Source organism: Salvelinus namaycush, unplaced genomic scaffold (assembly GCF_016432855.1).
Source record: "Salvelinus namaycush isolate Seneca unplaced genomic scaffold, SaNama_1.0 Scaffold28, whole genome shotgun sequence".
Classification (NCBI taxonomy): domain Eukaryota; kingdom Metazoa; phylum Chordata; class Actinopteri; order Salmoniformes; family Salmonidae; genus Salvelinus; species Salvelinus namaycush.
In genome coordinates this window covers 601,031-627,585 of record NW_024059674.1, presented here as the reverse complement: position 1 = coordinate 627,585, position 26,555 = coordinate 601,031, and the positions used below count along the sequence as shown (strand labels likewise).

At 50.5% G+C, this 26,555-nt stretch overlaps 2 protein-coding genes across 3 annotated transcripts in view; one reads left to right on the top strand and one right to left on the bottom strand.

Moving 5' to 3' along the window:
* The first annotated feature begins 1,907 nt into the window (after positions 1–1,907).
* LOC120039558 (zinc finger protein 585A-like) lies at positions 1,908–7,776 on the top strand. The gene is made up of 2 exons (XM_038984971.1): positions 1,908–2,024; positions 2,633–7,776. Exons 1-2 carry the CDS (start codon positions 1,965–1,967, stop codon positions 5,297–5,299), a joined length of 2,727 nt encoding a protein of 908 aa, XP_038840899.1. The 5' UTR covers positions 1,908–1,964; the 3' UTR covers positions 5,300–7,776.
* Positions 7,777–9,817: 2,041 nt separating this feature from the next.
* Positions 9,818–26,555, bottom strand: part of LOC120039547 (poly(A)-specific ribonuclease PARN-like) — a 39,975-nt gene continuing 23,237 nt past the window's right edge. Inside the window, exons 22-26 of one of the 2 annotated variants that reach the window (XM_038984958.1) lie at positions 23,521–23,716; positions 23,073–23,218; positions 13,965–14,031; positions 13,678–13,838; positions 9,818–11,315 (exon numbers count right to left, since the gene is read on the bottom strand). In XM_038984958.1, coding sequence (XP_038840886.1) covers positions 11,269–11,315; positions 13,678–13,838; positions 13,965–14,031; positions 23,073–23,218; positions 23,521–23,716 — 617 coding nt within the window. In that variant the 3' untranslated portion in view covers positions 9,818–11,268. Of the gene's footprint in view, positions 11,316–13,677; positions 13,839–13,964; positions 14,032–23,004; positions 23,219–23,520; positions 23,717–26,555 lie in introns of those variants that run through there. The other variant, XM_038984959.1, reaches the window with a different exon arrangement.

Genomic DNA, 26,555 nt, shown 5'->3' with positions numbered 1-26,555 from the left:
AATCATCCAGGAAACTCAATGAACACTCCTCTTTGTCACTGTGCTGTGTCATTACATAGGCAAGGGGTTAATAAAAGACACATTAATTCATTTGTACGTATATTGAGTAATGTTACTTTTTATTTAGCTATGATGCAATATAACGTGTGTCCATGTCCTCAATGAGGATAGCTTCATTAGTTTTCTCTCATCTCTCACTCATTATGCCCGTGGTTCCCAACCTTTTTCGGTTACTGTACTACCAACTGAATTTTGCTCTGCATTTTAACAGAAAGCCTATGGTCTCATGAATCTTCTCAAGTACCCCCTGTGGATGGGCCGAGTACCCCCAGGGGTCCTAGTACCTGTGGATGGGCCGAGTACCCCCAGGGGTCCTAGTACCCCTGGTTGAGAACCACTGCTCTCCTCTCATGTCAAGTCCTTTCTCAGCCTCCGTACTTTCTGTTGGGCCCGCCCCTTTGTTTCTTTTCTCCTCGAACGTGAACAGGTCGCGTTTGAAAAGCTAGCTAGCTAATAGTACACTGCTAAATACAGGGAAATATTTTTTCTTAAATCGAGCTGGTAAGTTAAGTATTAGGTATCTACCAACAGTCATAAAGGGCCTCTAAACGTTGTTATTAGTTGATAGGTTTGCATATCCGTTAGCTAGGCTAGCTACCTGCTCTGCTTAGCTGCTGTTTAGCTTGGTAACGTTAGCTAGCTAGCTAATTGCTCCTGCTAACTAATTTGAAGCTGTGCTCAAATTGAGTCGATATAACAATACAAGTATTGTTTTCTGCTGACTGGTATCGATTGTAGCTGTGTATAATCAATTAGTTACTGTTGTACTTTCTGTTCCTCTTTTCTTAGCTTGTTAGCTAGCGGAATAATGCTTCCGGGTTGTATCCTTCAAAATAAAACCCCTCATGGGAACATTGAAATGTTATTAAATCGGTAAATAAATGTGTCACTGATATTGTTCTATTAAGTAAAAATACAAATTCATTATACAAAAGGTATATATTTGACACACTTGACAAAAAGTAGAATCGGACTATACATGTAGATATTGAATGGCACAAGCAGTTTTTGTTTCACTCCATATCCTCCTATGTACACAGGTGACCATACAAGATCTGGTGTTATGAGACTCCAGTTCCAGAAGACTTGTGAATAAACACAGCCCACTTGGCACACACTGATTGGTGTTATGAGACTCCAGTTCCAGAAGACTTGTGAATAAACACGGCCCACTGGGCACACACTGATTGAATCGGCGTTGTTTTCACATCATTTTAATTCAATTACTTTGAACCAACATGGAATAGACCTTGAATTGACGTCTGTGCCCAGCGGGAGGAGAGACACCTCAAACTTGTGACAGCTCCATTCAATAACTAGGTGTTATTATTGCTGTTTTTACCAAGAAACGTTCTAACTCAACAGACAATATGAGTCAAAAGAAGGGAACATTGATGGATGAAATCGAAAAGACTTTATGGAATTTAACTGAGGACAATTTACGCTCCCTTTGTGAATGTTATGGCCAAGATGCATCCGAAGTTAAAGGCATGGATCACCGCTCGTTGCGGCGTAAAATCATGGAGGAAATGTGGAACAATACTGATTCAATGAAATCAGTGGAGCAGGGAATGTCTTGGTTAGTCCAACTGAAAGAGGACATCAGGAGGATACAGGAGGATGCTAGTGGTGCACCCGTGAGTCCCAGCAAAGCCGATGATCCTGTAGACTGCGATGAAGAATGGAATGGAGAGGGAGGGGCTGGGTTACCTAGCAACAGGTTGGAGGTGGAGCCCATGAGTCTCAGCCAATCTGATGATGATGATGCTGCAGACTGTGACGCAGGGGACACGGATTGGTTGCCTAGCAATGGGCTGGAGGCGGAGTCCATGAGTCCCAGCCAGTCCGATGATTGTGATGCTGCAGACTGCGATGAAGAATTGGACAGGGAGGTCAGGGATTGGATGGTTTGCGATGGGCTGGAGGTGGAGTTATCTCCAGAGAAGCACACACCAGAGCAGAAGGTGAATATTTATTTTCCCATTCAGAAAGTGAGTATTTATTTTTCCCAGTCAGAAAGTGAGTATTCATTTTCCCAGTCAGAAAGTGAGTATTAATTTTCCTAGTCAGAAAGTGAGTATTAATTTTCCCTGTCAGAAAGTGAATATTTATTTTCCCAGCCAGAAAGTGAATATTTATTTTCCCTATCAAAAAGTATTTATTTTCCCAGTCAAAAAGTGAGTATTTATTTTCCCAGCCAGAAAGTGAATATTTAGTATTCATTTTCCCAGTCAAAAAGTGAGTATTTATTTTCTCAATACTTTCATTGATTCCTCAACAACTTCTGCAAAAGGCTTTGGGAGAATATCGGATGTTCTTCCTCTTAGACTTTCTCCTTTATTGAGGAGGTTGAGGAGGATGAAGTTGAGGAGGATGAGGAGGTTGAGGAATCGAGGAGGAGGTTGAGGAGGAGGAGGTTGAGGATGAGGTTGAGGAGGAGGATGAGGTTGAGGAGGAGGAGGATGAGGTTGAGGAATCGAGGACGAGGAATTGAAAGACTTCAAAGTTCATTGACAGGTAGGAGAGGGTTTCCCATCCTGATTAATTAAGTCTCTTTTTTTGTGATTTCTAGGACAAGTGTCGCCCACCGAAGACCCTGTGTCGTGCCTCTCCCGGTAGCGCCTTCATTTTGGGTCTGAAGAGGGTGTCTGTGCAGCTGATGGACTGCAAGAAAACACTGGGGCAGAAAACCTGCAAGAAAACCCACTCCTGTGCTCAGTGTGGGAAGAGTTTTGCCACAAAAGACATTCTGGAGCGACATCTGCTAACTCACACTGGAGAGAAACAGAAAAATATATGTGCTGAATGTGGGGGAGTATTCAGTACATTTTCCAGCCTTTCCAGGCATCTGAAAACTCATACTGGAGAGAAATGTCATGTTTCTGAAACCACATGCTCTGAATGCGGAAAGACATTCAGTACACATTCCAGTCTTAGGAGACATCTGCTAACTCACACTGGAGAGAAACCGTATGTTTGCCCTCGTTGTAAGAAAGGTTTCAATGATCCAGGAAACTTGAAGAAACACATCAGGAGAGCTCACCCAGGAGAGAAGTTGGGTGTGGAGAGGCTCTACCGTGAACCGTGTCCTCACTGTGGGGAGAAGTTTCCCACAAAGAAGGCTTTGGAGGAGCACCTGGTAACCCACACAGGAGAGAAACCTCACCAGTGCTCTGACTGCGGGAGGGGATTCAATGAATTGTCTAGTCTTAAGAGGCATCTGAGAACTCATACTGGGGAGAAACCATACATTTGCCCTCGTTGTGGCAAGCCTTTTAATGATCCAGGAAACTTGAAGAAACACATAAAAAGAACTCACTCCGGAGAACATTCCAAAGAGAAACCTTCTGAGAACAATGTTGGTTCTTCAGAACAGGAGGAGACAGTAAAGAAGCCAGTCCTTCATCCATGTTCTCACTGTGTGAAGAAGTTGTCAACCAAGACAAGACTAAAGATTCACCTGAAGACCCACACTGTAGAGAAATCTCACGTCTGCCCCGACTGTGGGAAGAGCTTTGCTTTCCGTCCCTCCTTGACTAAACATCAGAAACTTAGTCATTCAGAGCACGGAGGAGTGAAAAGGCATGAATGTTCAGTGTGTGGGAAAGTCTTTAATCAGCCAGGAGCCTTGAGGTCCCATCAAAGAACCCACACTGGAGAGAAACCTCACCTCTGTGCTGACTGTGGGAAGAGTTTCTCTTTTCAGTCGTCTCTGAAAAGACATCAGGCACTTCACGCAGCAGGTAGTGCGAAGCCCCACATGTGCTCTGTCTGTGGGAAAGGCTTTAGAGATTCTGGATACTTAAAAAAACATCAAGCCATCCATTCGGAAGAGAAACCTCACCTCTGCTCTGATTGTGGAAAGACTTTTGCATCCTTATTTACCTTAACAAATCATTCCAAATTGCATCGTTTAAACAGAGACCAATTCCAATGCCCTGAATGCAAGCGCCATTTCCCAACAAAGGAAAGGCTGACAAGCCACCAGAGAACGCATACCGGAGAGAAACCATTTCGCTGCTCCCAATGCCACAAACGCTTCTCTCACTCAAGTAGTTATCAAAGGCACCTTCGTATGCACACTGGGGAGAAACCCTTCATTTGCCCCCTTTGCGGGAAGCAATTTAACGACTCTTCGAATCTTAGAACACATGTTAGAAGACATAAAGGAGAGAAGGTAGGAAAGACACAGGTCTCTGAGCCATGCCCTCACTGTGGGAAGAGGCTAGCTTCTAAGGCAGGGTTAGAGACTCACCTGCGGACACACACTGGAGAGAAACCTCACCTCTGCGCCGACTGCGGCAAGAGCTTCGGCTTCCACTCAGCTTTGAGAAGACATCAGAAAACGCAGCACGGAGAGCAATTAGCGAAGCCGCACGTCTGTTCTGTCTGTGGGAAAGGTTTCATGGAATCTGGAGCGCTGAAGAAACATGTGGTGACCCACGAGGAGAAACAGCACCTCTGCCCTGACTGCGGGAAGACCTTCAGGGTGCTTCAGGCCTTGTCAAATCATCAGAGAACCAAGCATCAAAAAACGAACGAGCAAGTAAGAGAGAAGAATCCGTTCCTGTGCCTTACTTGCGGCCAGGAGTTCAATTCAAAGCATCGATTGGTAATCCACGAGCGAAAGCACACAGGCGAGAAGCCTTACCAATGCTCCCATTGCGACAAACGCTTCACTGAGAAGTCTTACATGAAACGTCACCAGACTGTGCACACGGGAGATAAACCTTTCCAATGCTCCGTCTGCGATATGAAGTTCTCGCATGGTGCATCTTTAATACGGCACCGCCTAATACACTCAGGTGAGAAACCGTACCACTGCACTTACTGCGACAAGAGTTTCTCTCAGTCAAATACTCTGAAAACACACATACTAACGCACACCGGAGAGAAACCGTACCCATGCCCCGACTGTGGGAAGCGTTTCACTGAAAAGAAAGCAATGAAGAAACACCAACGCGACACACACGGGTCAGGGGCACACAACTCTGCTTTCTCTTTGCCTGGTAAAAAACAGAGATTGAGTCAAGACCAGAGCCCTCGAGCAAAGCCGTACCAATGCCCTGACTGTGGCAAGTGTTTCTCCGAGAAAAGAGCTCTTACGAAACACCAGAAGACACACCGGAGAGACACCGCCCCCTATTGGTCCGGTATACTGCAGCGATGGAGTCAAGATCCGCAACACTCTAATACTGACTCAGACTCTGACCAAGACCAAGACTGGACCTCTTTATAAAGACTCAGACCAAGACTCAAAGACAGGACAGACTAAGACTCAAACCAAGACTCAGACCTCTTTATAAAGACTCAGACCAAGACAGGACCTCTTTATAAAGACTCAGACCAAGACAGGACCTCTTTATAAAGACTCAGACCAAGACAGGACCTCTTTATAAAGACTCAGACCAAGACAGGACCTCTTTATAAAGACTCAGACCAAGCCTGGACCTCTTTATAAAGACTCAGACCAAGACAGGACAGACCAAGACCTCTTTATAAAGACTCAGGCAGGACCTCAGTATTGACCCCCCCAGTCAGATGAGACCAGGACCTCATTTAAACAGGGCAGATATGATTGTGTTGTTTTGGCCAGCAGTTCTCCAGGCTTTTTCCCCTTCTTCACACTATGTCAACCTTCAGTATGCCAATTCTGTTTAATTAGGAGACATTTTGTTTCGTTGCATGTTGTATTGAGACTTGAGATTTTGCCCAATTATATAACATAATATCTATCATTTAAGAAGAGTAATTGCACCAAGAGCAATGAGAAGATCATCTGGTCGGGAGTCTGGAAACACCAAGAACATGAGATCATCTGGTCTGGAGTCTGGAAACACCAAGAGCAATGAGAAGATCATCTGGTCGGGAGTCTGGAAACACCCAAGAACATGAGATCATCTGGTCTGGAGTCTGGAAACACCAAGAACATGAGATCATCTGTTCGGGAGTCTGGAAACACCAAGAGCAATGAGATCATCATCTGGTCTGGAGTCTGGAAACACCAAGAACAATGAGATCATCTGGTCGGGAGTCTGGAAACACCAAGAACATGAGATCATCTGGTCGGGAGTCTGGAAACACCAAGAACATGAGATCATCTGGTCGGGAGTCTGGAAACACCAAGAACAATGAGATCATCTGGTCGGGAGTCTGGAAACACCAAGAACATGAGATCATCTGGTCGGGAGTCTGGAAACACCAAGACCAATGAGATCATCTGGTCGGGAGTCTGGAAACACCAAGACCAATGAGATCATCTGGTCGGGAGTCTGGAAACACCAAGAACAATGAGATCATCTGGTCGGGAGTCTGGAAACACCAAGAACAATGAGAAGATCTGGTCGGGAGTCTGGAAACACCAAGAGCAATGAGAAGATCATCTGGTCTGGAGTCTGGAAACACCAAGAACAATGAGATCATCTGGTCTGGAGTCTGGAAACACCAAGAACATGAGAAGATCATCTGGTCTGGAGTCTGGAAACACCAAGAACATGAGAAGATCATCTGGTCTGGAAACACCAAGAACATGAGAAGATCAACTGGTCTGGAAACACCAAGACGACCAGATCAACATTCCATCTTCGGTATAAACAAGCTAAGGGACGGGAATGGGGGAAAACAACCTCAAATTCATAGGCAGACATGGCAACAGAAAACTGCCCATAGCATTTTACACAGCTAACAACCATTGGATTTAAAATGGATTCATTCATTGACTGTTCTTTGTCCTAACAACCATTGGATTTAAAATGGATTCATTCATTGACTGTTCTTTGTCCTAACAACCATTGGATTTAAAATGGATTCATTCATTGACTGTTCTTTGTCCTAACAACCATTGGATTTAAAATGGATTCATTCATTGACTGTTCTTTGTCCTAACAACCATTGGATTTAAAATGGATTCATTCATTGACTGTTCTTTGTCCTAACAACCATTGGATTTAAAATGGATTCATTCATTGACTGTTCTTTGTCCTAACAACCATTGGATTTAAAATGGATTCATTCATTGACTGTTCTTTGTCCTAACAACCATTGGATTTAAAATGGATTAATTAATTGACTGTTCTTTGTCCTAACAACCATTGGATTTAAAAATGGATTCATTCATTGACTGTTCTTTGTCCTTCAAGATAACATTTCCACAACTCTTTAGTTACCAGGAAACAAGACAATTAGAAACAAGCGCCCCCCTCCACCACACCCACATACCTAAGAGACTCAATGAACTTAGAGTATATTGACGTGTTTCACAGTTGTGTACAGCAAGTCATTTGTTTTACATTTTTAATGGCTCTATTCGATCAGATCCACTTTAGTGGTGTCGGAGGTGGAACTGCGTTAGAGCCGTCAAATCCACAAGCGGCTCCTGGCATTATACCTAAAGCGGACATTGCGATCGGTATTGCACAGTCACAGAACTCCCATGCTGCCTTGTTTAGAAGTTGGAACACTGTGTGATGTAATCTACAGCCAGTTGAATGATTTTTAAATCTTGAGTGTATTCTTGCCATGTATAGTCGACAGTTCCAACAGTTCCCCCTCAGACGCCGCCAGAACATCCGCTATGCCGGTTAATGATCTCATTGAATCTAGGCCTGAGTATATACTTTGGCAGATGATATTGAAGAATGTTGTGTGTTTCAAAGGATGTTTGAGTCTATGTAAAAACACCATGGAAACCGTGACAGTAAACGTGTTTGAACTGAGTTCTGATGTTCTAGTCTTCAGTTATTTGACTGTCTGGTCAGTGGAGAGTTTTACAGCAGAGATTATCAATATGGACATGAAGGTTATTTGACTGGTCAGTGGAGAGTTTTACAGCAGAGCCAGAGATGATCAATATGGACATGAAGTGTAATTAATTGGAGGTGAAGTTAGATAATTACATGTCATTCTGAGTAACACTGTCCAGATAGCATTACTATTGGTTTTCTAGCCTTTACTGCCGGGCAGTTGGGTGCCTTCGTTGGCAGGGACGTAAGAAACATTTAAATTGTGATGTGGTCTGCGCCATCATATCCACGACCAGGGTTGGCACTTCACAGGCAAACATTTAGAAAAAACTTCTTCCACTTGTAGAAATTGAAGGATAAACTGATTGGAGCTCATTTCTAATAAAAACACATGGCACCTTAAGGTTTGATTATATTTGTCAAGACGCAGGTGATGTGGATCTACGTCTATACAGGTTAGTGTTGAAACAATACTGAACTATAAGAAAACACCCACACCGACGGCTGAGATGTAACGTTGCCATGGATACAGAACAGTACTAAATAGATCCTACACCGACGGCTGAGATGTAACGTTGCCATGGATACAGAACAGTACTAAATAGATCCCACACCGACGGCTGAGATGTAACGTTGCCGTGGATACAGAACAGTACTAAATAGATCCCACACCGACGGCTGAGATGTAACGTTGCCGTGGATACAGAACAGTACTAAATAGATCCCACACCGACGGCTGAGGTGTAACGTTGCCGTGGATATAGAACAGTACTAAATAGATCCCACACCGACGGCTGAGATGTAACGTTGCCGTGGATACAGAACAGTACTAAATAGATCCCACACCAACGGCTGAGATGTAACGTTGCCGTGGATACAGAACAGTACTAAATAGATCCCACACCGGCGGCTGAGATGTAACGTCGCCATGGATACAGAACAGTACTAAATAGATCCCACACCAACGGCTGAGGTGTAACGTTGCCGTGGATATAGAACAGTACTAAATAGATCCCACACCAACGGCTGAGATGTAACGTTGCCGTGGATACAGAACAGTACTAAATAGATCCCACACCGACGGCTGAGATGTAACGTTGCTGTGGATATAGAACAGTACTAAATAGATCCCACACCGACGGCTGAGATGTAACGTTGCTGTGGATACAGAACAGTACTAAATAGATCCCACACCGACGGCTGAGATGTAACGTTGCCGTGGATATAGAACAGTACTAAATAGATCCCACACCGACGGCTGAGATGTAACGTTGCCGTGGATACAGAACAGTACTAAATAGATCCCACACCGACGGCTGAGGTGTAACGTTGCTGTGGATACAGAACAGTACTAAATAGATCCCACACCGACGGCTGAGATGTAACGTTGCCGTGGATATAGAACAGTACTAAATAGATCCCACACCGACGGCTGAGATGTAACGTTGCCGTGGATATAGAACAGTACTAAATAGATCCCACACCGACGGCTGAGTTGTAACGTTGCTGTGGATACAGAACAGTACTAAATAGATCCCACACCGACGGCTGAGGTGTAACGTTGCTGTGGATACAGAACAGTACTAAATAGATCCCACACCGACGGCTGAGATGTAACGTTGCCGTGGATACAGAATACTAAATAGATCCCACACCGACGGCTGAGATGTAACGTTGCCGTGGATACAGAATACTAAATAGATCCTACACCGACGGCTGAGTTGTAACGTTGCCGTGGATACAGAACAGTACTAAACAGATCCCACACCGACGGCTGAGATGTAACGTTGCCGTGGATATAGAACAGTACTAAATAGATCCCACACCGACGGCTGAGGTGTAACGTTGCCGTGGATACAGAACAGTACTAAATAGATCCCACACCGACGGCTGAGATGTAACGTTGCCGTGGATATAGAACAGTACTAAATAGATCCCACACCGACGGCTGAGATGTAACGTTGCCGTGGATACAGAACAGTACTGAACAGATGAAAAAGGACACAGTGGATTACTAAGAAACGTTCTTTAATTGTTCCTGTTCATAAGGAAATATTGGTTTTAACATTTTTCATACAAAAACAGCACATACGTATTCGTAACGTCGACACATTGCATTGATACAATATTTGACACAGTTGCAAGGGGGGAGGAGTTACAACGAGGGGAAAGTAAAGACAGCAAAAAATAGACATTTAAAACGGCCACAAAAATGTCTTCCATACAAAAGTAATAATGCCACAAGACTGTTGTAGGGAAAAGACCAACCACGTCTCTTGTTGTATTCACAAAATGGCTCCCTATTCCCTTTCTAGTACACTGCACTATACAGGGAACCATTTAGGATACACACCCTTGGAGAAGGTTCTAGCAGGATCTATAAAATTAGAGGGGAGGGGCTTTAACTTTATACATATAAAAAAAAAAAAGGAAGTTAATTTAAACTCCATTTAAAATATTATTACAGCACCGGGACAGTATTACACTAGAATCAGTCACGTGGCATTTGGGGGGGCGGGGTTTAAGAGACACTTAATGGATCACTATGAACGGGACACGGAGGCAACATTTTTACAGTTAAAAATAAACCGGTTTGGCACCGGTAACAGACACAGTGAGGGGGAAAGATTTCAGACTCGGTGACAGTAACTAGGTGGTCGTGGAACAACTAGCCTGGCCTGGTGTTCAGGACGATACAACGTAGAAAATACACACCAGATGAACGACGCGATTCCCTCTTCTATAGAACAAAGAAGCGCATCAAATCTAGATAGTCTATTTCTAGATGAATATTCTGTAACGTCGATCCTCATGGAACACAGACCCTGGCGGTGTACCAAATGGCCCCCCATCCCCTATATAGAGCACTAGTTTTGACCAGAGCGCTATAGACCCTGGTTAAGAGTAGTGGACCAGAGATCAGGCTGCCATTTCAGACCCTGATGTGTTGGGTGATTAGAACTACGCCTGGGTGTGAGTTCTCTCTCTGTATTGAACAGGTGTCCGTAGCACCACAACATGCAGAGTGGTAACTACCTAATCCATCACGATACAGGGGATTTATCAATCAATACATCAGAATTGAAAAACAGTGCGAGCAAAATAAAAAGACAAGTGGGGAAAAAAATATTGATTATGTCCCAAATGGCACCCTAATTCAATCCATAGTGCACTACTTTAAACCAGAGCGCTATTGACCGTGGTTAAAAGTAGTGCACTATATAGAGAATAGGGAGCCATTTAGGACTGTTTTTTCTTTCCTAAAGGAATATCCTGCTATGCCACATGCTGAGGACTCCTGTCATGAATTATGGCTTTAAGACGTTTCTCTCAGCCAGTCAGATTAGTGCAGCTGGTTGAAACTTCAGGCCTAGTTCCAAACCCGGTCCTAGGGGGTAGGAGTCAAGTGGCCAGGGGTAGGGAGCAGGAACCAAGGTGGTAAGGAGCCAGGGGCTCGGTTCCATCGCTACCAGACCTCAGGAACGTCGAACAGAGAAGAAGTCGTCTCTGCACCTAGAGGGAAAGATGAGAGATACAGAGAGACAGTCCCAGTCAGTCAACCTGAGGTACACCACTGGTGTTTTGTTGTACTGGTGACGTTGCTACGAGCAACTGTTCCAATACAGAGAGACAGTCCCAGTCAGTCAACCTGAGGTACACCACTGGTGTTTTGTTGTACTGGTGACGTTGCTACGAGCAACTGTTCCAATACAGGGAGACAGTCCCAGTCAGTCAACCTGAGGTACACCACTGGTGTTTTGTTGTACTGGTGACGGTGCTGCGGGCAACTGTTCCAATACAGAGAGACAGTCCCAGTCAGTCAACCTGAGGTACACCACTGGTGTTGTGTTGTACTGGTGACGTTGCTGGGGACAACTGTTCCAATACAGAGAGACAGTCAACCTGAGGTACACCACTGGTGTTTTGTTGTACTGGTGACGGTGCTACGGGCAACTGTTCCAATACAGAGCAGCAGAGAGCAAACGCACAGCCAAGTTTAAGCTCTTAGGCTCCAACTATCAGGGTCTGGCACCAGAGGCTGTTAGCGCCACAGATACACTATTAGTGATTTACATACTTGGATACTTCAACTTCCTGCAGCTGAATCAAGACCGAGGTTCTTATGACTGGAGCCGAAACAGAGAGAATCTGGCCACACATTTTAAAGGAACATTGATACAGAGAGACTCATCCTTTTATTACCAGCAGGCTTGACTACTGTAATGCTCTCCTGTCTGGTCTACTACCCAAGAAAGCCATTGGTCAACTGTAAAACATACAGAATGCTGCAGCATGGGTACTGACCAAGACCAGACGGACATCACACCGGTTTTAACGTCTCTGGACTGGCTGAGAGTTTTACAATTCATGTTAAGATTCTTCTATTGGTTTTTAAATCAATCCATGATTGTGCAACTCAATACATGTCAGACATGTCTTTAAGTGATGTACCCAGTAAGTCTCTCAGGTCCTCTGGCCTTTTAACTCTCCCAAAGCCAAGGACCAAGAGAAATGGAGAGGCAGCCTCTAGTTACTCTGCCCCCAGCCTCTGGAATAGCCTGCCAGAGAACCTGAGGGGACCAAGATGCATGGAGAGACAGCCTGTAGTTACTCTGCCCCCAGCCTCTAGTTACTCTGCCCCCAGCCTCTAGTTACTCTGCCCCCAGCCTCTGGAATAACCTGCCAGAGAACCTGAGGGGGGACCAAGAGGCATGGAGAGGCAGCCTGTAGTTACTCTGCCCCCAGCCTCTAGTTACTCTGCCCCCAGCCTCTAGTTACTCTGCCAGAGAACCTGAGGGGGACCAAGAGACATGGAGAGGCAGCCTTTAGTTACTCTGCCCCCAGCCTTTAGTTACTCTGCCCCCAGCCTCTGGAATAACCTGCCAGAGAACCTGAGGGGGGACCAAGAGGCATGGAGAGGCAGCCTCTAGTTACTCTGCCCCCAGCCTCTAGTTACTCTGCCCCCAGCCTCTAGTTACTCTGCCCCCAGCCTCTAGTTACTCTGCCCCCAGCCTGTAGTTACTCTGCCCCCAGCCTGTAGTTACTCTGCCCCCAGCCTGTAGTTACTCTGCCCCCAGCCTGTAGTTACTCTGCCCCCAGCCTGTAGTTACTCTGCCCCCAGCCTGTAGTTACTCTGCCCCCAGCCTGTAGTTACTCTGCCCCCAGCCTGTAGTTACTCTGCCCCCAGCCTGTAGTTACTCTGCCCCCAGCCTCTGGAATAACCTGCCAGAGAACCTGAGGGGGGACCAAGAGGCATGGAGAGGCAGCCTGTAGTTACTCTGCCCCCAGCCTCGAATAACCTGCCAGAGAACCTGAGGGGGGACCAAGAGGCATGGAGAGGCAGCCTGTAGTTACTCTGCCCCCAGCCTCTGGAATAACCTGCCAGAGAACCTGAGGGGGGACCAAGAGGCATGGAGAGGCAGCCTCTAGTCACCCTGCCCCCAGCCTCTAGTCACCCTGCCAGAGAACCTGAGGGGGACTTTTAGTTACTCTGCCAGAGAACCTGAGGGGGACCTTTAGTTACTCTGCCAGAGAACCTGAGGGGGACCTTTAGTTACTCTGCCAGAGAACCTGAGGGGGACCTTTAGTTACTCTGCCCCCAGCCTTTAGAGAACCTGAGGGGGACCAAACTGTGGACATTTGTAGCTCTGCATTTTCCTTCAGGTGTTTTTTAGTCGTTCAGTTGTTGTTGTGTTTGTTTATCCACTTGTGTTTGTTGTGTAGTAAATATTTCAGTTTCTATCTTCAGTGTTTTTAAGGTTTGTGGACGGTCATGTCTGAAATGTGCTGTTAGAAATAAAGCTTGATTTGATGGATCAATACAGACTTTAAAACAAGCCTTTCCAGGAACACACGGTTCTCTCACTCGTCTCACCGTCGGTCTTCCTCTTCTTGTTGTTCTTGCGGCTCTTCTTGCTCTGATTGGTAGAAGGCTGCTGTTGCCATTCGCCCGCCGCCGGATCACTAGCGTCGTCTACCGCCTCCGACCCCACCTCTTCCTGGATCGGGCTCATGCTCGACGAATCAGACCCAGACCTACAGGGAACAGCAACCAATCACAGGCTTAGCTGCCTTCAATGAACACCCAAGTAGTTTTTCCAAGTTGAAGGCCCCACTATCAGTACTGGAGTTACATGTTCAACTGTACACATCTTTACTTACTGAGTTTTCAGCCAGCCTTCTGACGTCCTACTGTCCACTACTCCTGCATACGTCCGTACACACACCCCTGGAGACATCAACACAGACCACATCAGATCCACACACCCCTGGAGACAACAGACCACATCAAATCCACACACTCCTGGAGACAACAGACCACATCAGATCCACACACCCCTGGAGACAACAGACCACATCAGATCCACACACCCCTGGAGACATCAACACAGACCACATCAGATCCACACACCCCTGGAGACAACAGACCACGTCAGATCCACACACCCCTGGAGACAACAGACCACATCAGATCCACACACCCCTGGAGACAACAGACCACATCAGATCCACACACCCCTGGAGACAACAGACCACGTCAGATCCACACACCCCTGGAGACAACACAGATCAGATCCACACACCCCTGGAGACAACACAGACCTGGAGACAACACAGACCACATCAGATCCACACACCCCTGGAGACAACACAGACCACATCAGATCCACACACCCCTGGAGACAACACAGACCACATCAGATCCACACACCCCTGGAGACAACACAGACCACATCAGATCCACACACCCCTGGAGACATCACAGACCACATCAGATCCACACACCCCTGGAGACAACACAGACCACATCAGATCCACACACCCCTGGAGACAACACAGACCACATCAGATCCACACACCCCTGGAGACATCACAGACCACATCAGATCCACACACCCCTGGAGACAACACAGACCACATCAGATCCACACACCCCTGAAGACAACAGACCACATCAGATCCACACACCCCTGGAGACAACACAGACCACATCAGATCCACACACCCCTGGAGACAACACAGACCACATCAGATCCACACACCCCTGGAGACAACACAGACCACAACAGATCCACACACCCCTGGAGACAACACAGACCACAACAGATCCACACACCCCTGGAGACAACAGACCACAACAGATCCACACACTCCTGGAGACAACACAGACCACATCAGATCCACACACCCCTGGAGACAACAGACCACATCAGATCCACACACCCCTGGAGACAACACAGACCACATCAGATCCATACTCCTGGAGACATCACAGACCACATCAGATCCACACACCCCTGGAGACAACAGACCACATCAGATCCACACACCCCTGGAGACAACAGACCACATCAGATCCACACACCCCTGGAGACAACAGACCACATCAGATCCACACACCCCTGGAGACCACATCAGATCCACACACCCCTGGAGACAACACAGACCACAACAGATCCACACACCCCTGGAGACATCAACACAGACCACATCAGATCCACACACCCCTGGAGACAACACAGACCACATCAGATCCACACACCCCTGGAGACAACACAGACCACATCAGATCCACACACCCCTGGAGACAACAGACCACATCAGATCCACACACCCCTGGAGACAACACAGACCACACACCCCTGGAGACAACACAGACCACATCAGATCCACACACCCCTGGAGACAACACAGACCACATCAGATCCACACACCCCTGGAGACAACACAGACCACATCAGATCCACACACCCCTGGAGACAACACAGACCACATCAGATCCACACACCCCTGGAGACAACACAGACCACATCAGATCCACACACCCCTGGAGACAACAGACCACATCAGATCCACACACCCCTGGAGACAACACAGACCACATCAGATCCATACTCCTGGAGACATCACAGACCACATCAGATCCACACACCCCTGGAGACAACAGACCACATCAGATCCACACACCCCTGGAGACAACAGACCACGTCAGATCCACACACCCCTGGAGACAACACAGACCACATCAGATCCACACACCCCTGGAGACAACACAGACCTGGAGACAACACAGACCACATCAGATCCACACACCCCTGGAGACAACACAGACCACATCAGATCCACACACCCCTGGAGACAACACAGACCACATCAGATCCACACACCCCTGGAGACAACACAGACCACATCAGATCCACACACCCCTGGAGACAACACAGACCACATCAGATCCACACACCCCTGGAGACATCACAGACCACATCAGATCCACACACCCCTGGAGACAACACAGACCACATCAGATCCACACACCCCTGGAGACAACACAGACCACATCAGATCCACACACCCCTGGAGACATCACAGACCACATCAGATCCACACACCCCTGGAGACAACACAGACCACATCAGATCCACACACCCCTGAAGACAACAGACCACATCAGATCCACACACCCCTGGAGACAACACAGACCACATCAGATCCACACACCCCTGGAGACAACACAGACCACATCAGATCCACACACCCCTGGAGACAACACAGACCACATCAGATCCACACACCCCTGGAGACAACACAGACCACAACAGATCCACACACCCCTGGAGACAACACAGACCACAACAGATCCACACACCCCTGGAGACAACAGACCACAACAGATCCACACACTCCTGGAGACAACACAGACCACATCAGATCCACACACCCCTGGAGACAACACAGACCACATCAGATCCACACACCCCTGGAGACAACACAGACCACATCAGATCCATACTCCTGGAGACATCACAGACCACATCAGATCCACACACCCCTGGAGACAACAGACCACATCAGATCCACACACCCCTGGAGACAACAGACCACATCAGATCCACACACCCCTGGAGACAACAGACCACATCAGATCCACACACCCCTGGAGACCACATCAGATCCACACACCCCTGGAGACAACACAGACCACAACAGATCCACACACCCCTGGAGACATCAACACAGACCACATCAGATCCACACACCCCTGGAGACAACACAGACCACATCAGATCCACACACCCCTGGAGACAACACAGACCACATCAGATCCACACACCCCTGGAGACAACAGACCACATCAGATCCACACACCCCTGGAGACAACACAGACCACACACCCCTGGAGACAACACAGACCACATCAGATCCACACACCCCTGGAGACAACACAGACCACATCAGATCCACACACCCCTGGAGACAACACAGACCACATCAGATCCACACACCCCTGGAGACAACACAGACCACATCAGATCCACACACCCCTGGAGACAACACAGACCACATCAGATCCACACACCCCTGGAGACAACACAGACCACATCAGATCCACACACCCCTGGAGACAACACAGACCACATCAGATCCACACACCCCTGGAGACAACACAGACCACATCAGATCCACACACCCCTGGAGACATCACAGACCACATCAGATCCACACACCCCTGGAGACAACACAGACTACATCAGATCCACACACCCCTGGAGACAACACAGACCACATCAGATCCACACACCCCTGGAGACATCACAGACCACATCAGATCCACACACCCCTGGAGACAACAGACCACGTCAGATCCACACACCCCTGGAGACAACACAGACCACGTCAGATCCACACACCCCTGGAGACAACACAGACCACGTCAGATCCACACACCCCTGGAGACAACACAGACCACGTCAGATCCACACACCCCTGGAGACAACACAGACCACGTCAGATCCACACACCCCTGGAGACAACACAGACCACATCAGATCCACACACCCCTGGAGACAACACAGACCACATCAGATCCACACACCCCTGGAGACATCACAGACCACATCAGATCCACACACCCCTGGAGACAACACAGACCACATCAGATCCACACACCCCTGGAGACAACACAGACCACATCAGATCCACACACCCCTGGAGACAACACAGACCACATCAGATCCACACACCCCTGGAGACAACACAGACCACATCAGATCCACACACCCCTGGAGACATCACAGACCACATCAGATCCACACACCCCTGGAGACAACAGACCACATCAGATCCACACACCCCTGGAGACAACACAGACCACAACAGATCCACACACCCCTGGAGACAACACAGACCACAACAGATCCACACACCCCTGGAGACAACACAGACCACAACAGATCCACACACCCCTGGAGACAACACAGACCACATCAGATCCACACACCCCTGGAGACAACACAGACCACATCAGATCCACACAGACCACATCAGATCCACACACCCCTGAAGACAACAGACCACATCAGAACCACACACCCCTGAAGACAACAGACCACATCAGATCCACACACCCCTGGAGACAACACAGACCACATCAGATCCACACACCCCTGAAGACAACACAGACCACATCAGATCCACACACCCCTGGAGACAACAGACCACATCAGATCCACACACCCCTGGAGACAACACAGACCACATCAGATCCACACACCCCTGGAGACAACACAGACCACAACAGATCCACACACCCCTGGAGACAACACAGACCACATCAGATCCACACACCCCTGGAGACAACACAGACCACATCAGATCCACACACCCCTGGAGACAACACAGACCACATCAGATCCACACACCCCTGGAGACAACACAGACCACATCAGATCCACACACCCCTGGAGACAACACAGACCACATCAGATCCACACACCCCTGGAGACAACACAGACCACATCAGATCCACACACCCCTGGAGACATCACAGACCACATCAGATCCACACACCCCTGGAGACAACACAGACTACATCAGATCCACACACCCCTGGAGACAACACAGACCACATCAGATCCACACACCCCTGGAGACAACACAGACCACATCAGATCCACACACCCCTGGAGACATCACAGACCACATCAGATCCACACACCCCTGGAGACAACACAGACCACGTCAGATCCACACACCCCTGGAGACAACACAGACCACGTCAGATCCACACACCCCTGGAGACAACACAGACCACGTCAGATCCACACACCCCTGGAGACAACAGACCACGTCAGATCCACACACCCCTGGAGACAACACAGACCACATCAGATCCACACACCCCTGGAGACAACACAGACCACATCAGATCCACACACCCCTGGAGACATCACAGACCACATCAGATCCACACACCCCTGGAGACAACACAGACCACATCAGATCCACACACCCCTGGAGACAACACAGACCACATCAGATCCACACACCCCTGGAGACAACACAGACCACATCAGATCCACACACCCCTGGAGACAACACAGACCACATCAGATCCACACACCCCTGGAGACATCACAGACCACATCAGATCCACACACCCCTGGAGACAACACAGACCACATCAGATCCACACACCCCTGAAGACAACAGACCACATCAGATCCACACACCCCTGGAGACAACACAGACCACATCAGATCCACACACCCCTGAAGACAACACAGACCACATCAGATCCACACACCCCTGGAGACAACACAGACCACATCAGATCCACACAGACCACATCAGATCCACACACCCCTGAAGACAACAGACCACATCAGAACCACACACCCCTGAAGACAACAGACCACATCAGATCCACACACCCCTGGAGACAACAGACCACATCAGATCCACACACCCCTGGAGACAACACAGACCACATCAGATCCACACACCCCTGGAGACAACACAGACCACAACAGATCCACACACCCCTGGAGACAACACAGACCACAACAGATCCACACACCCCTGGAGACAACACAGACCACAACAGATCCACACACCCCTGGAGACAACACAGACCACAACAGATCCACACACTCCTGGAGACAACACAGACCACATCAGATCCACACACCCCTGGAGACAACAGACCACATCAGATCCACACACCCCTGGAGACAACACAGACCACATCAGATCCACACACCCCTGGAGACATCACAGACCACATCAGATCCACACACCCCTGGAGACAACACAGACCACATCAGATCCACACACTCCTGGAGACAACACAGACCACATCAGATCCAAACACCCCTGGAGACAACACAGACCACATCAGATCCACACACCCCTGGAGACAACAGACCACATCAGATCCACACACCCCTGGAGACAACACTGACCACATCAGATCCACACACCCCTGAAGACAACAGACCACATCAGATCCACACACCCCTGGAGACAACAGACCACATCAGATCCACACACCCCTGGAGACAACACAGACCACATCAGATCCACACACCCCTGGAGACAACACAGACCACATCAGATCCACACACCCCTGGAGACAACACAGACCACATCAGATCCACACATCCCTGAAGACAACAGACCACATCAGATCCACACACCCCTGGAGACATCACAGACCACATCAGATCCACACACCCCTGGAGACAACAGACCACATCAGATCCACACACCCCTGGAGACAACAGACCACATCAGATCCACACACCCCTGGAGACATCACAGACCACATCAGATCCACACACCCCTGGAGACAACACAGACCACATCAGATCCACACACCCCTGGAGACATCACAGACCACATCAGATCCACACACCCCTGGAGACAACACAGACCACATCAGATCCACACACTCCTGGAGACAACACAGACCACATCAGATCCACACACCCCTGGAGACAACACAGACCACATCAGATCCACACACCCCTGGAGACAACACAGACCACATCAGATCCACACACCCCTGGAGACAACACAGACCACATCAGATCCACACACCCCTGGAGACAACAGACCACATCAGATCCACACACCCCTGGAGACAACACTGACCACATTAGATCCACACACCCCTGGAGACATCAACACAGACCACATCAGATCCACACACCCCTGGAGACATCAACACAGACCACATCAGATCCCCACCCCTGGAGACATCAACACAGACCACATCAGATCCACACCCCTGAAGACAACACAGACCACATCAGATCCACACCCCTGGAGACATCACAGACCACATCAGATCCACACCCCTGGAGACATCACAGACCACATCAGATCCACACACCCCTGGAGACATCACAGACCACATCAGATCCACACCCCTGGAGACATCACAGACCACATCAGATCCACACACCCCTGGAGACAACAGACCACATCAGATCCACACACCCCTGGAGACAACAAAGACCACATCAGATCCACACACCCCTGGAGACAACAAAGACCACATCAGATCCACACACCCCTGGAGACAACACAGACCACATCAGATCCACACACCCCTGGAGACAACACAGACCACATCAGATCCACACACCCCTGGAGACAACACAGACCACATCAGATCCACACACCCCTGGAGACAACACAGACCACATCAGATCCACACACCCCTGGAGACAACACAGACCACATCAGATCCACACACCCCTGGAGACAACACAGACCACATCAGATCCACACACCCCTGGAGACAACACAGACCACATCAGATCCACACACCCCTGGAGACAACACAGACCACATCAGATCCACACCCCCCTGGAGACAACACAGACCACATCAGATCCACACACCCCTGGAGACAACACAGACCACATCAGATCCACACACCCCTGAAGACAACAGACCACATCAGATCCACACACCCTTAGAGACAACACAGACCACATCAGATCCACACACCCCTGGAGACAACAGACCACATCAGATCCACACACACCTGGAGACAACAGACCACAACAGATCCACACACCCCTGGAGACAACAGACCACATCAGATCCACACACCCCTGGAGACAACAGACCACATCAGATCCACACACACCTGGAGACAACACAGACCACATCAGATCCACACACCCCTGGAGACAACAGACCACATCAGATCCACACCCCTGGAGACAACACAGACCACATCAGATCCACACACCCCTGGAGACAACACAGACCACATCAGATCCACACACATGGAGACAACACAGACCACATTAGATCCACACACACCTGGAGACAACAGACCACATCAGATCCACACCCCTGGAGACAACACAGACCACAACAGATCCACACACCCCTGGAGACAACACAGACCACATCAGATCCACACCCCCCTGGAGACAACACAGACCACATCAGATCCACACACCCCTGGAGACAACACAGACCACATCAGATCCACACCCCCCTGGAGACAACAACACAGACCACATCAGATCCACACCCCCCCGTGGAGACATCACAGACCACATCAGATCCACACACCCCTGGAGACAACACAGACCACATCAGATCCACACCCCCCTGGAGACATCACAGACCACATCAGATCCACACCCCCCTGGAGACAACACAGACCACATTAGATCCACACACACCTGGAGACAACACAGACCACATTAGATCCACACACCCCTGTAGACAACAACACAGACCACATCAGATCCACACACCCCTGTAGACAACAACACAGACCACATCAGATCCACACATCCCTGGAGACAACACAGACCACATCAGATCCACACACCCCTGGAGACAACAACACAGACCACATCAGATCCACACACCCCTGGAGACAACACAGACCACATCAGATCCACACACCCCTGGAGACAACACAGACCACATCAGATCCACACACCCCTGAAGACAACAGACCACATCAGATCCACACACCCCTGGAGACAACACTGACCACATCAGATCCACACACCCCTGGAGACAACACTGACCACATCAGATCCACACCCCCCTGGAGACAACACTGACCACATCAGATCCACACCCCCCTGGAGACAACACTGACCACATCAGATCCACACCCCCTTGAAGACAACACTGACCACATCAGATCCACCCCCCTGGAGACAACAGACCACATCAGATCCACACACCCATGGAGACAACACTGACCACATCAGATCCACCCCCCTGGAGACAACAGACCACATCAGAACAGGTGTTTCTTGATTCTTGTTTTCCTTTAAAACATTTTGTCATGATTTGTACTCTGGTGGATATATACACTTAGTTACTGTCCGTCTTCTAGCAGGGGAGTGTGTCTGTCTCTGTGTGTGTGTGTCCTTACCGTCGGTCCTGATCTTCTTGCTGCCCGTGTCGGAGTGTGTGTGACAGTGTGTGTGTGTGTGTCCTTACCGTCGGTCCTGATCTTCTTGCTGCCCGTGTCAGAGTGTGTGTGAGAGTGTGTGTAGCCACTCCATCCGTCAGCGTGTCTCTGAGCCTCTCCGTCTGTAGGCTGCTCCTCCTGGATAGGACTGACGCAGCGCTTCCCCAATGACGGCCTGACACGTACAACAAGGTACAACACACTTCACATTTAAACATCAACCTGCCTTAGAGATTCCACGGAGAACGCTGGAGGACAAGGTACAACACACGGACCGGCCTTCACATTTAAACATCAACCTGCCTTAGAGATTCCACGGAGAACGTGTAGAAAGCTGGAGGACATCCTGAGCTTCTTTTAATAACAAACATGGACATTTTCTTTGACTGAAGCCTTTCAAGACACTCTTCCATTAAAAAGTCCATCAAATGAAGTGGTGTGTGTGTGTGTGTGTGTGTGTGTAAAAGAGGCGTGTACCTGTTGTGACCGTAGCTGTAGCCAGTAGGACCAGCACCAACGGTAGAGGGGGAGGTGTAGTGGGGTTTAACCCAGCCGTCCTCATCCCAGGACTGGGTAGAGTGGCCCTGGCTCTCCCTGACCTGCCGTCTGCCCTGGACGTACTCTGCATACGTCTGGATACGGTAGCTCTCCGCATAGCGACTGGTGTTAATCGCTAGACACACAGAGGAGAGAACGGGAGTCAGTCAGAATAAATATCAACTTTGACTCATTTGAAGTGAAATGTTCAGTTGTTTTCGAGAACAGTGTTGGTCAACCTGGTGCCACATCAACCTCTGGTTCAAGGGCAGGGGAACCGGGTCAGGCCTCTGGTTCAAGGGCAGGGGAACCGGGTCAGGCCTCTGGTTCAAGGGCAGGGGAACCGGGTCAGGCCTCTGGTTCAAGGGCAGGGGAACCGGGTCAGGCCTCTGGTTCAAGGGCAGGGGAACCGGGTCAGGCCTCTGGTTCAAGGGCAGGGGAACCGGGTCAGGCCTCTGGTTCAAGGGCAGGGGAACCGGGTCAGGCCTCTGGTTCAAGGGCAGGGGAACCGGGTCAGGCCTCTGGTTCAAGGGCAGGGGAACCGGGTCAGGCCTCTGGTTCAAGGGCAGGGGAACCGGGTCAGGCCTCTGGTTCAAGGGCAGGGGAACCGGGTCAGGCCTCTGGTTCAAGGGCAGGGGAACCGGGTCAGGCCTCTGGTTCAAGGGCAGGGGAACCGGGTCAGGCCTCTGGTTCAAGGGCAGGGGAACCGGGTCAGGCCTCTGGTTCAAGGGCAGGGGAACCGGGTCAGGCCTCTGGTTCAAGGGCAGGGGAACCGGGTCAGGCCTCTGGTTCAAGGGCAGGGGAACCGGGTCAGGCCTCTGGTTCAAGGGCAGGGGAACCGGGTCAGGCCTCTGGTTCAAGGGCAGGGGAACCGGGTCAGGCCTCTGGTTCAAGGGCAGGGGAACCGGGTCAGGCCTCTGGTTCAAGGGCAGGGGAACCGGGTCAGGCCTCTGGTTCAAGGGCAGGGGAACCGGGTCAGGCCTCTGGTTCAAGGGCAGGGGAACCGGGTCAGGCCTCTGGTTCAAGGGCAGGGGAACCGGGTCAGGCCTCTGGTTCAAGGGCAGGGGAACCGGGTCAGGCCTCTGGTTCAAGGGCAGGGGAACCGGGTCAGGCCTCTGGTTCAAGGGCAGGGGAACCGGGTCAGGCCTCTGGTTCAAGGGCAGGGGAACCGGGTCAGGCCTCTGGTTCAAGGGCAGGGGAACCGGGTCAGGCCTCTGGTTCAAGGGCAGGGGAACCGGGTCAGGCCTCTGGTTCAAGGGCAGGGGAACCGGGTCAGGCCTCTGGTTCAAGGGCAGGGGAACCGGGTCAGGCCTCTGGTTCAAGGGCAGGGGAACCGGGTCAGGCCTCTGGTTCAAGGGCAGGGGAACCGGGTCAGGCCTCTGGTTCAAGGGCAGGGGAACCGGGTCAGGCCTCTGGTTCAAGGGCAGGGGAACCGGGTCAGGCCTCTGGTTCAAGGGCAGGGGAACCGGGTCAGGCCTCTGGTTCAAGGGCAGGGGAACCGGGTCAGGCCTCTGGTTCAAGGGCAGGGGAACCGGGTCAGGCCTCTGGTTCAAGGGCAGGGGAACCGGGTCAGGCCTCTGGTTCAAGGGCAGGGGAACCGGGTCAGGCCTCTGGTTCAAGGGCAGGGGAACCGGGTCAGGCCTCTGGTTCAAGGGCAGGGGAACCGGGTCAGGCCTCTGGTTCAAGGGCAGGGGAACCGGGTCAGGCCTCTGGTTCAAGGGCAGGGGAACCGGGTCAGGCCTCTGGTTCAAGGGCAGGGGAACCGGGTCAGGCCTCTGGTTCAAGGGCAGGGGAACCGGGTCAGGCCTCTGGTTCAAGGGCAGGGGAACCGGGTCAGGCCTCTGGTTCAAGGGCAGGGGAACCGGGTCAGGCCTCTGGTTCAAGGGCAGGGGAACCGGGTCAGGCCTCTGGTTCAAGGGCAGGGGAACCGGGTCAGGCCTCTGGTTCAAGGGCAGGGGAACCGGGTCAGGCCTCTGGTTCAAGGGCAGGGGAACCGGGTCAGGCCTCTGGTTCAAGGGCAGGGGAACCGGGTCAGGCCTCTGGTTCAAGGGCAGGGGAACCGGGTCAGGCCTCTGGTTCAAGGGCAGGGGAACCGGGTCAGGCCTCTGGTTCAAGGGCAGGGGAACCGGGTCAGGCCTCTGGTTCAAGGGCAGGGGAACCGGGTCAGGCCTCTGGTTCAAGGGCAGGGGAACCGGGTCAGGCCTCTGGTTCAAGGGCAGGGGAACCGGGTCAGGCCTCTGGTTCAAGGGCAGGGGAACCGGGTCAGGCCTCTGGTTCAAGGGCAGGGGAACCGGGTCAGGCCTCTGGTTCAAGGGCAGGGGAACCGGGTCAGGCCTCTGGTTCAAGGGCAGGGGAACCGGGTCAGGCCTCTGGTTCAAGGGCAGGGGAACCGGGTCAGGCCTCTGGTTCAAGGGCAGGGGAACCGGGTCAGGCCTCTGGTTCAAGGGCAGGGGAACCGGGTCAGGCCTCTGGTTCAAGGGCAGGGGAACCGGGTCAGGCCTCTGGTTCAAGGGCAGGGGAACCGGGTCAGGCCTCTGGTTCAAGGGCAGGGGAACCGGGTCAGGCCTCTGGTTAAAGGGCAGGGGAACAGGGTCAGGCCTCTGGTTAAAGGGCAGGGGAACAGGGTCAGGCCTCTGGTTAAAGGGCAGGGGAACAGGGTCAGGCCTCTGGTTAAAGGGCAGGGGAACAGGGTTAGGCCTCTGGTTAAAGGGCAGGGGAACAGGGTTAGGCCTCTGGTTAAAGGGCAGGGGAACAGGGTTAGGCCTCTGGTTAAAGGGCAGGGGAACAGGGTTAGGCCTCTGGTTAAAGGGCAGGGGAACAGGGTTAGGCCTCTGGTTAAAGGGCAGGGGAACAGGGTTAGGCCTCTGGTTAAAGGGCAGGGGAACAGGGTTAGGCCTCTGGTTAAAGGGCAGGGGAACAGGGTTAGGCCTCTGGCAGTGCTCCACAAGGCCTGAAACAGCTGTTCATCCTGGACC

Coding starts and splice junctions, on each gene's coding strand:
- LOC120039558 (XM_038984971.1), top strand. CDS start 1,965: ATGGTTTGCGATGGGCTGGAGGTGGAGTTATCTCCAGAGAAGCACACA. Junction 2,025..2,632: donor AGCACACACCAGAGCAGAAG/GTGAATATTTAT, acceptor TGTGATTTCTAG/GACAAGTGTCGCCCACCGAA.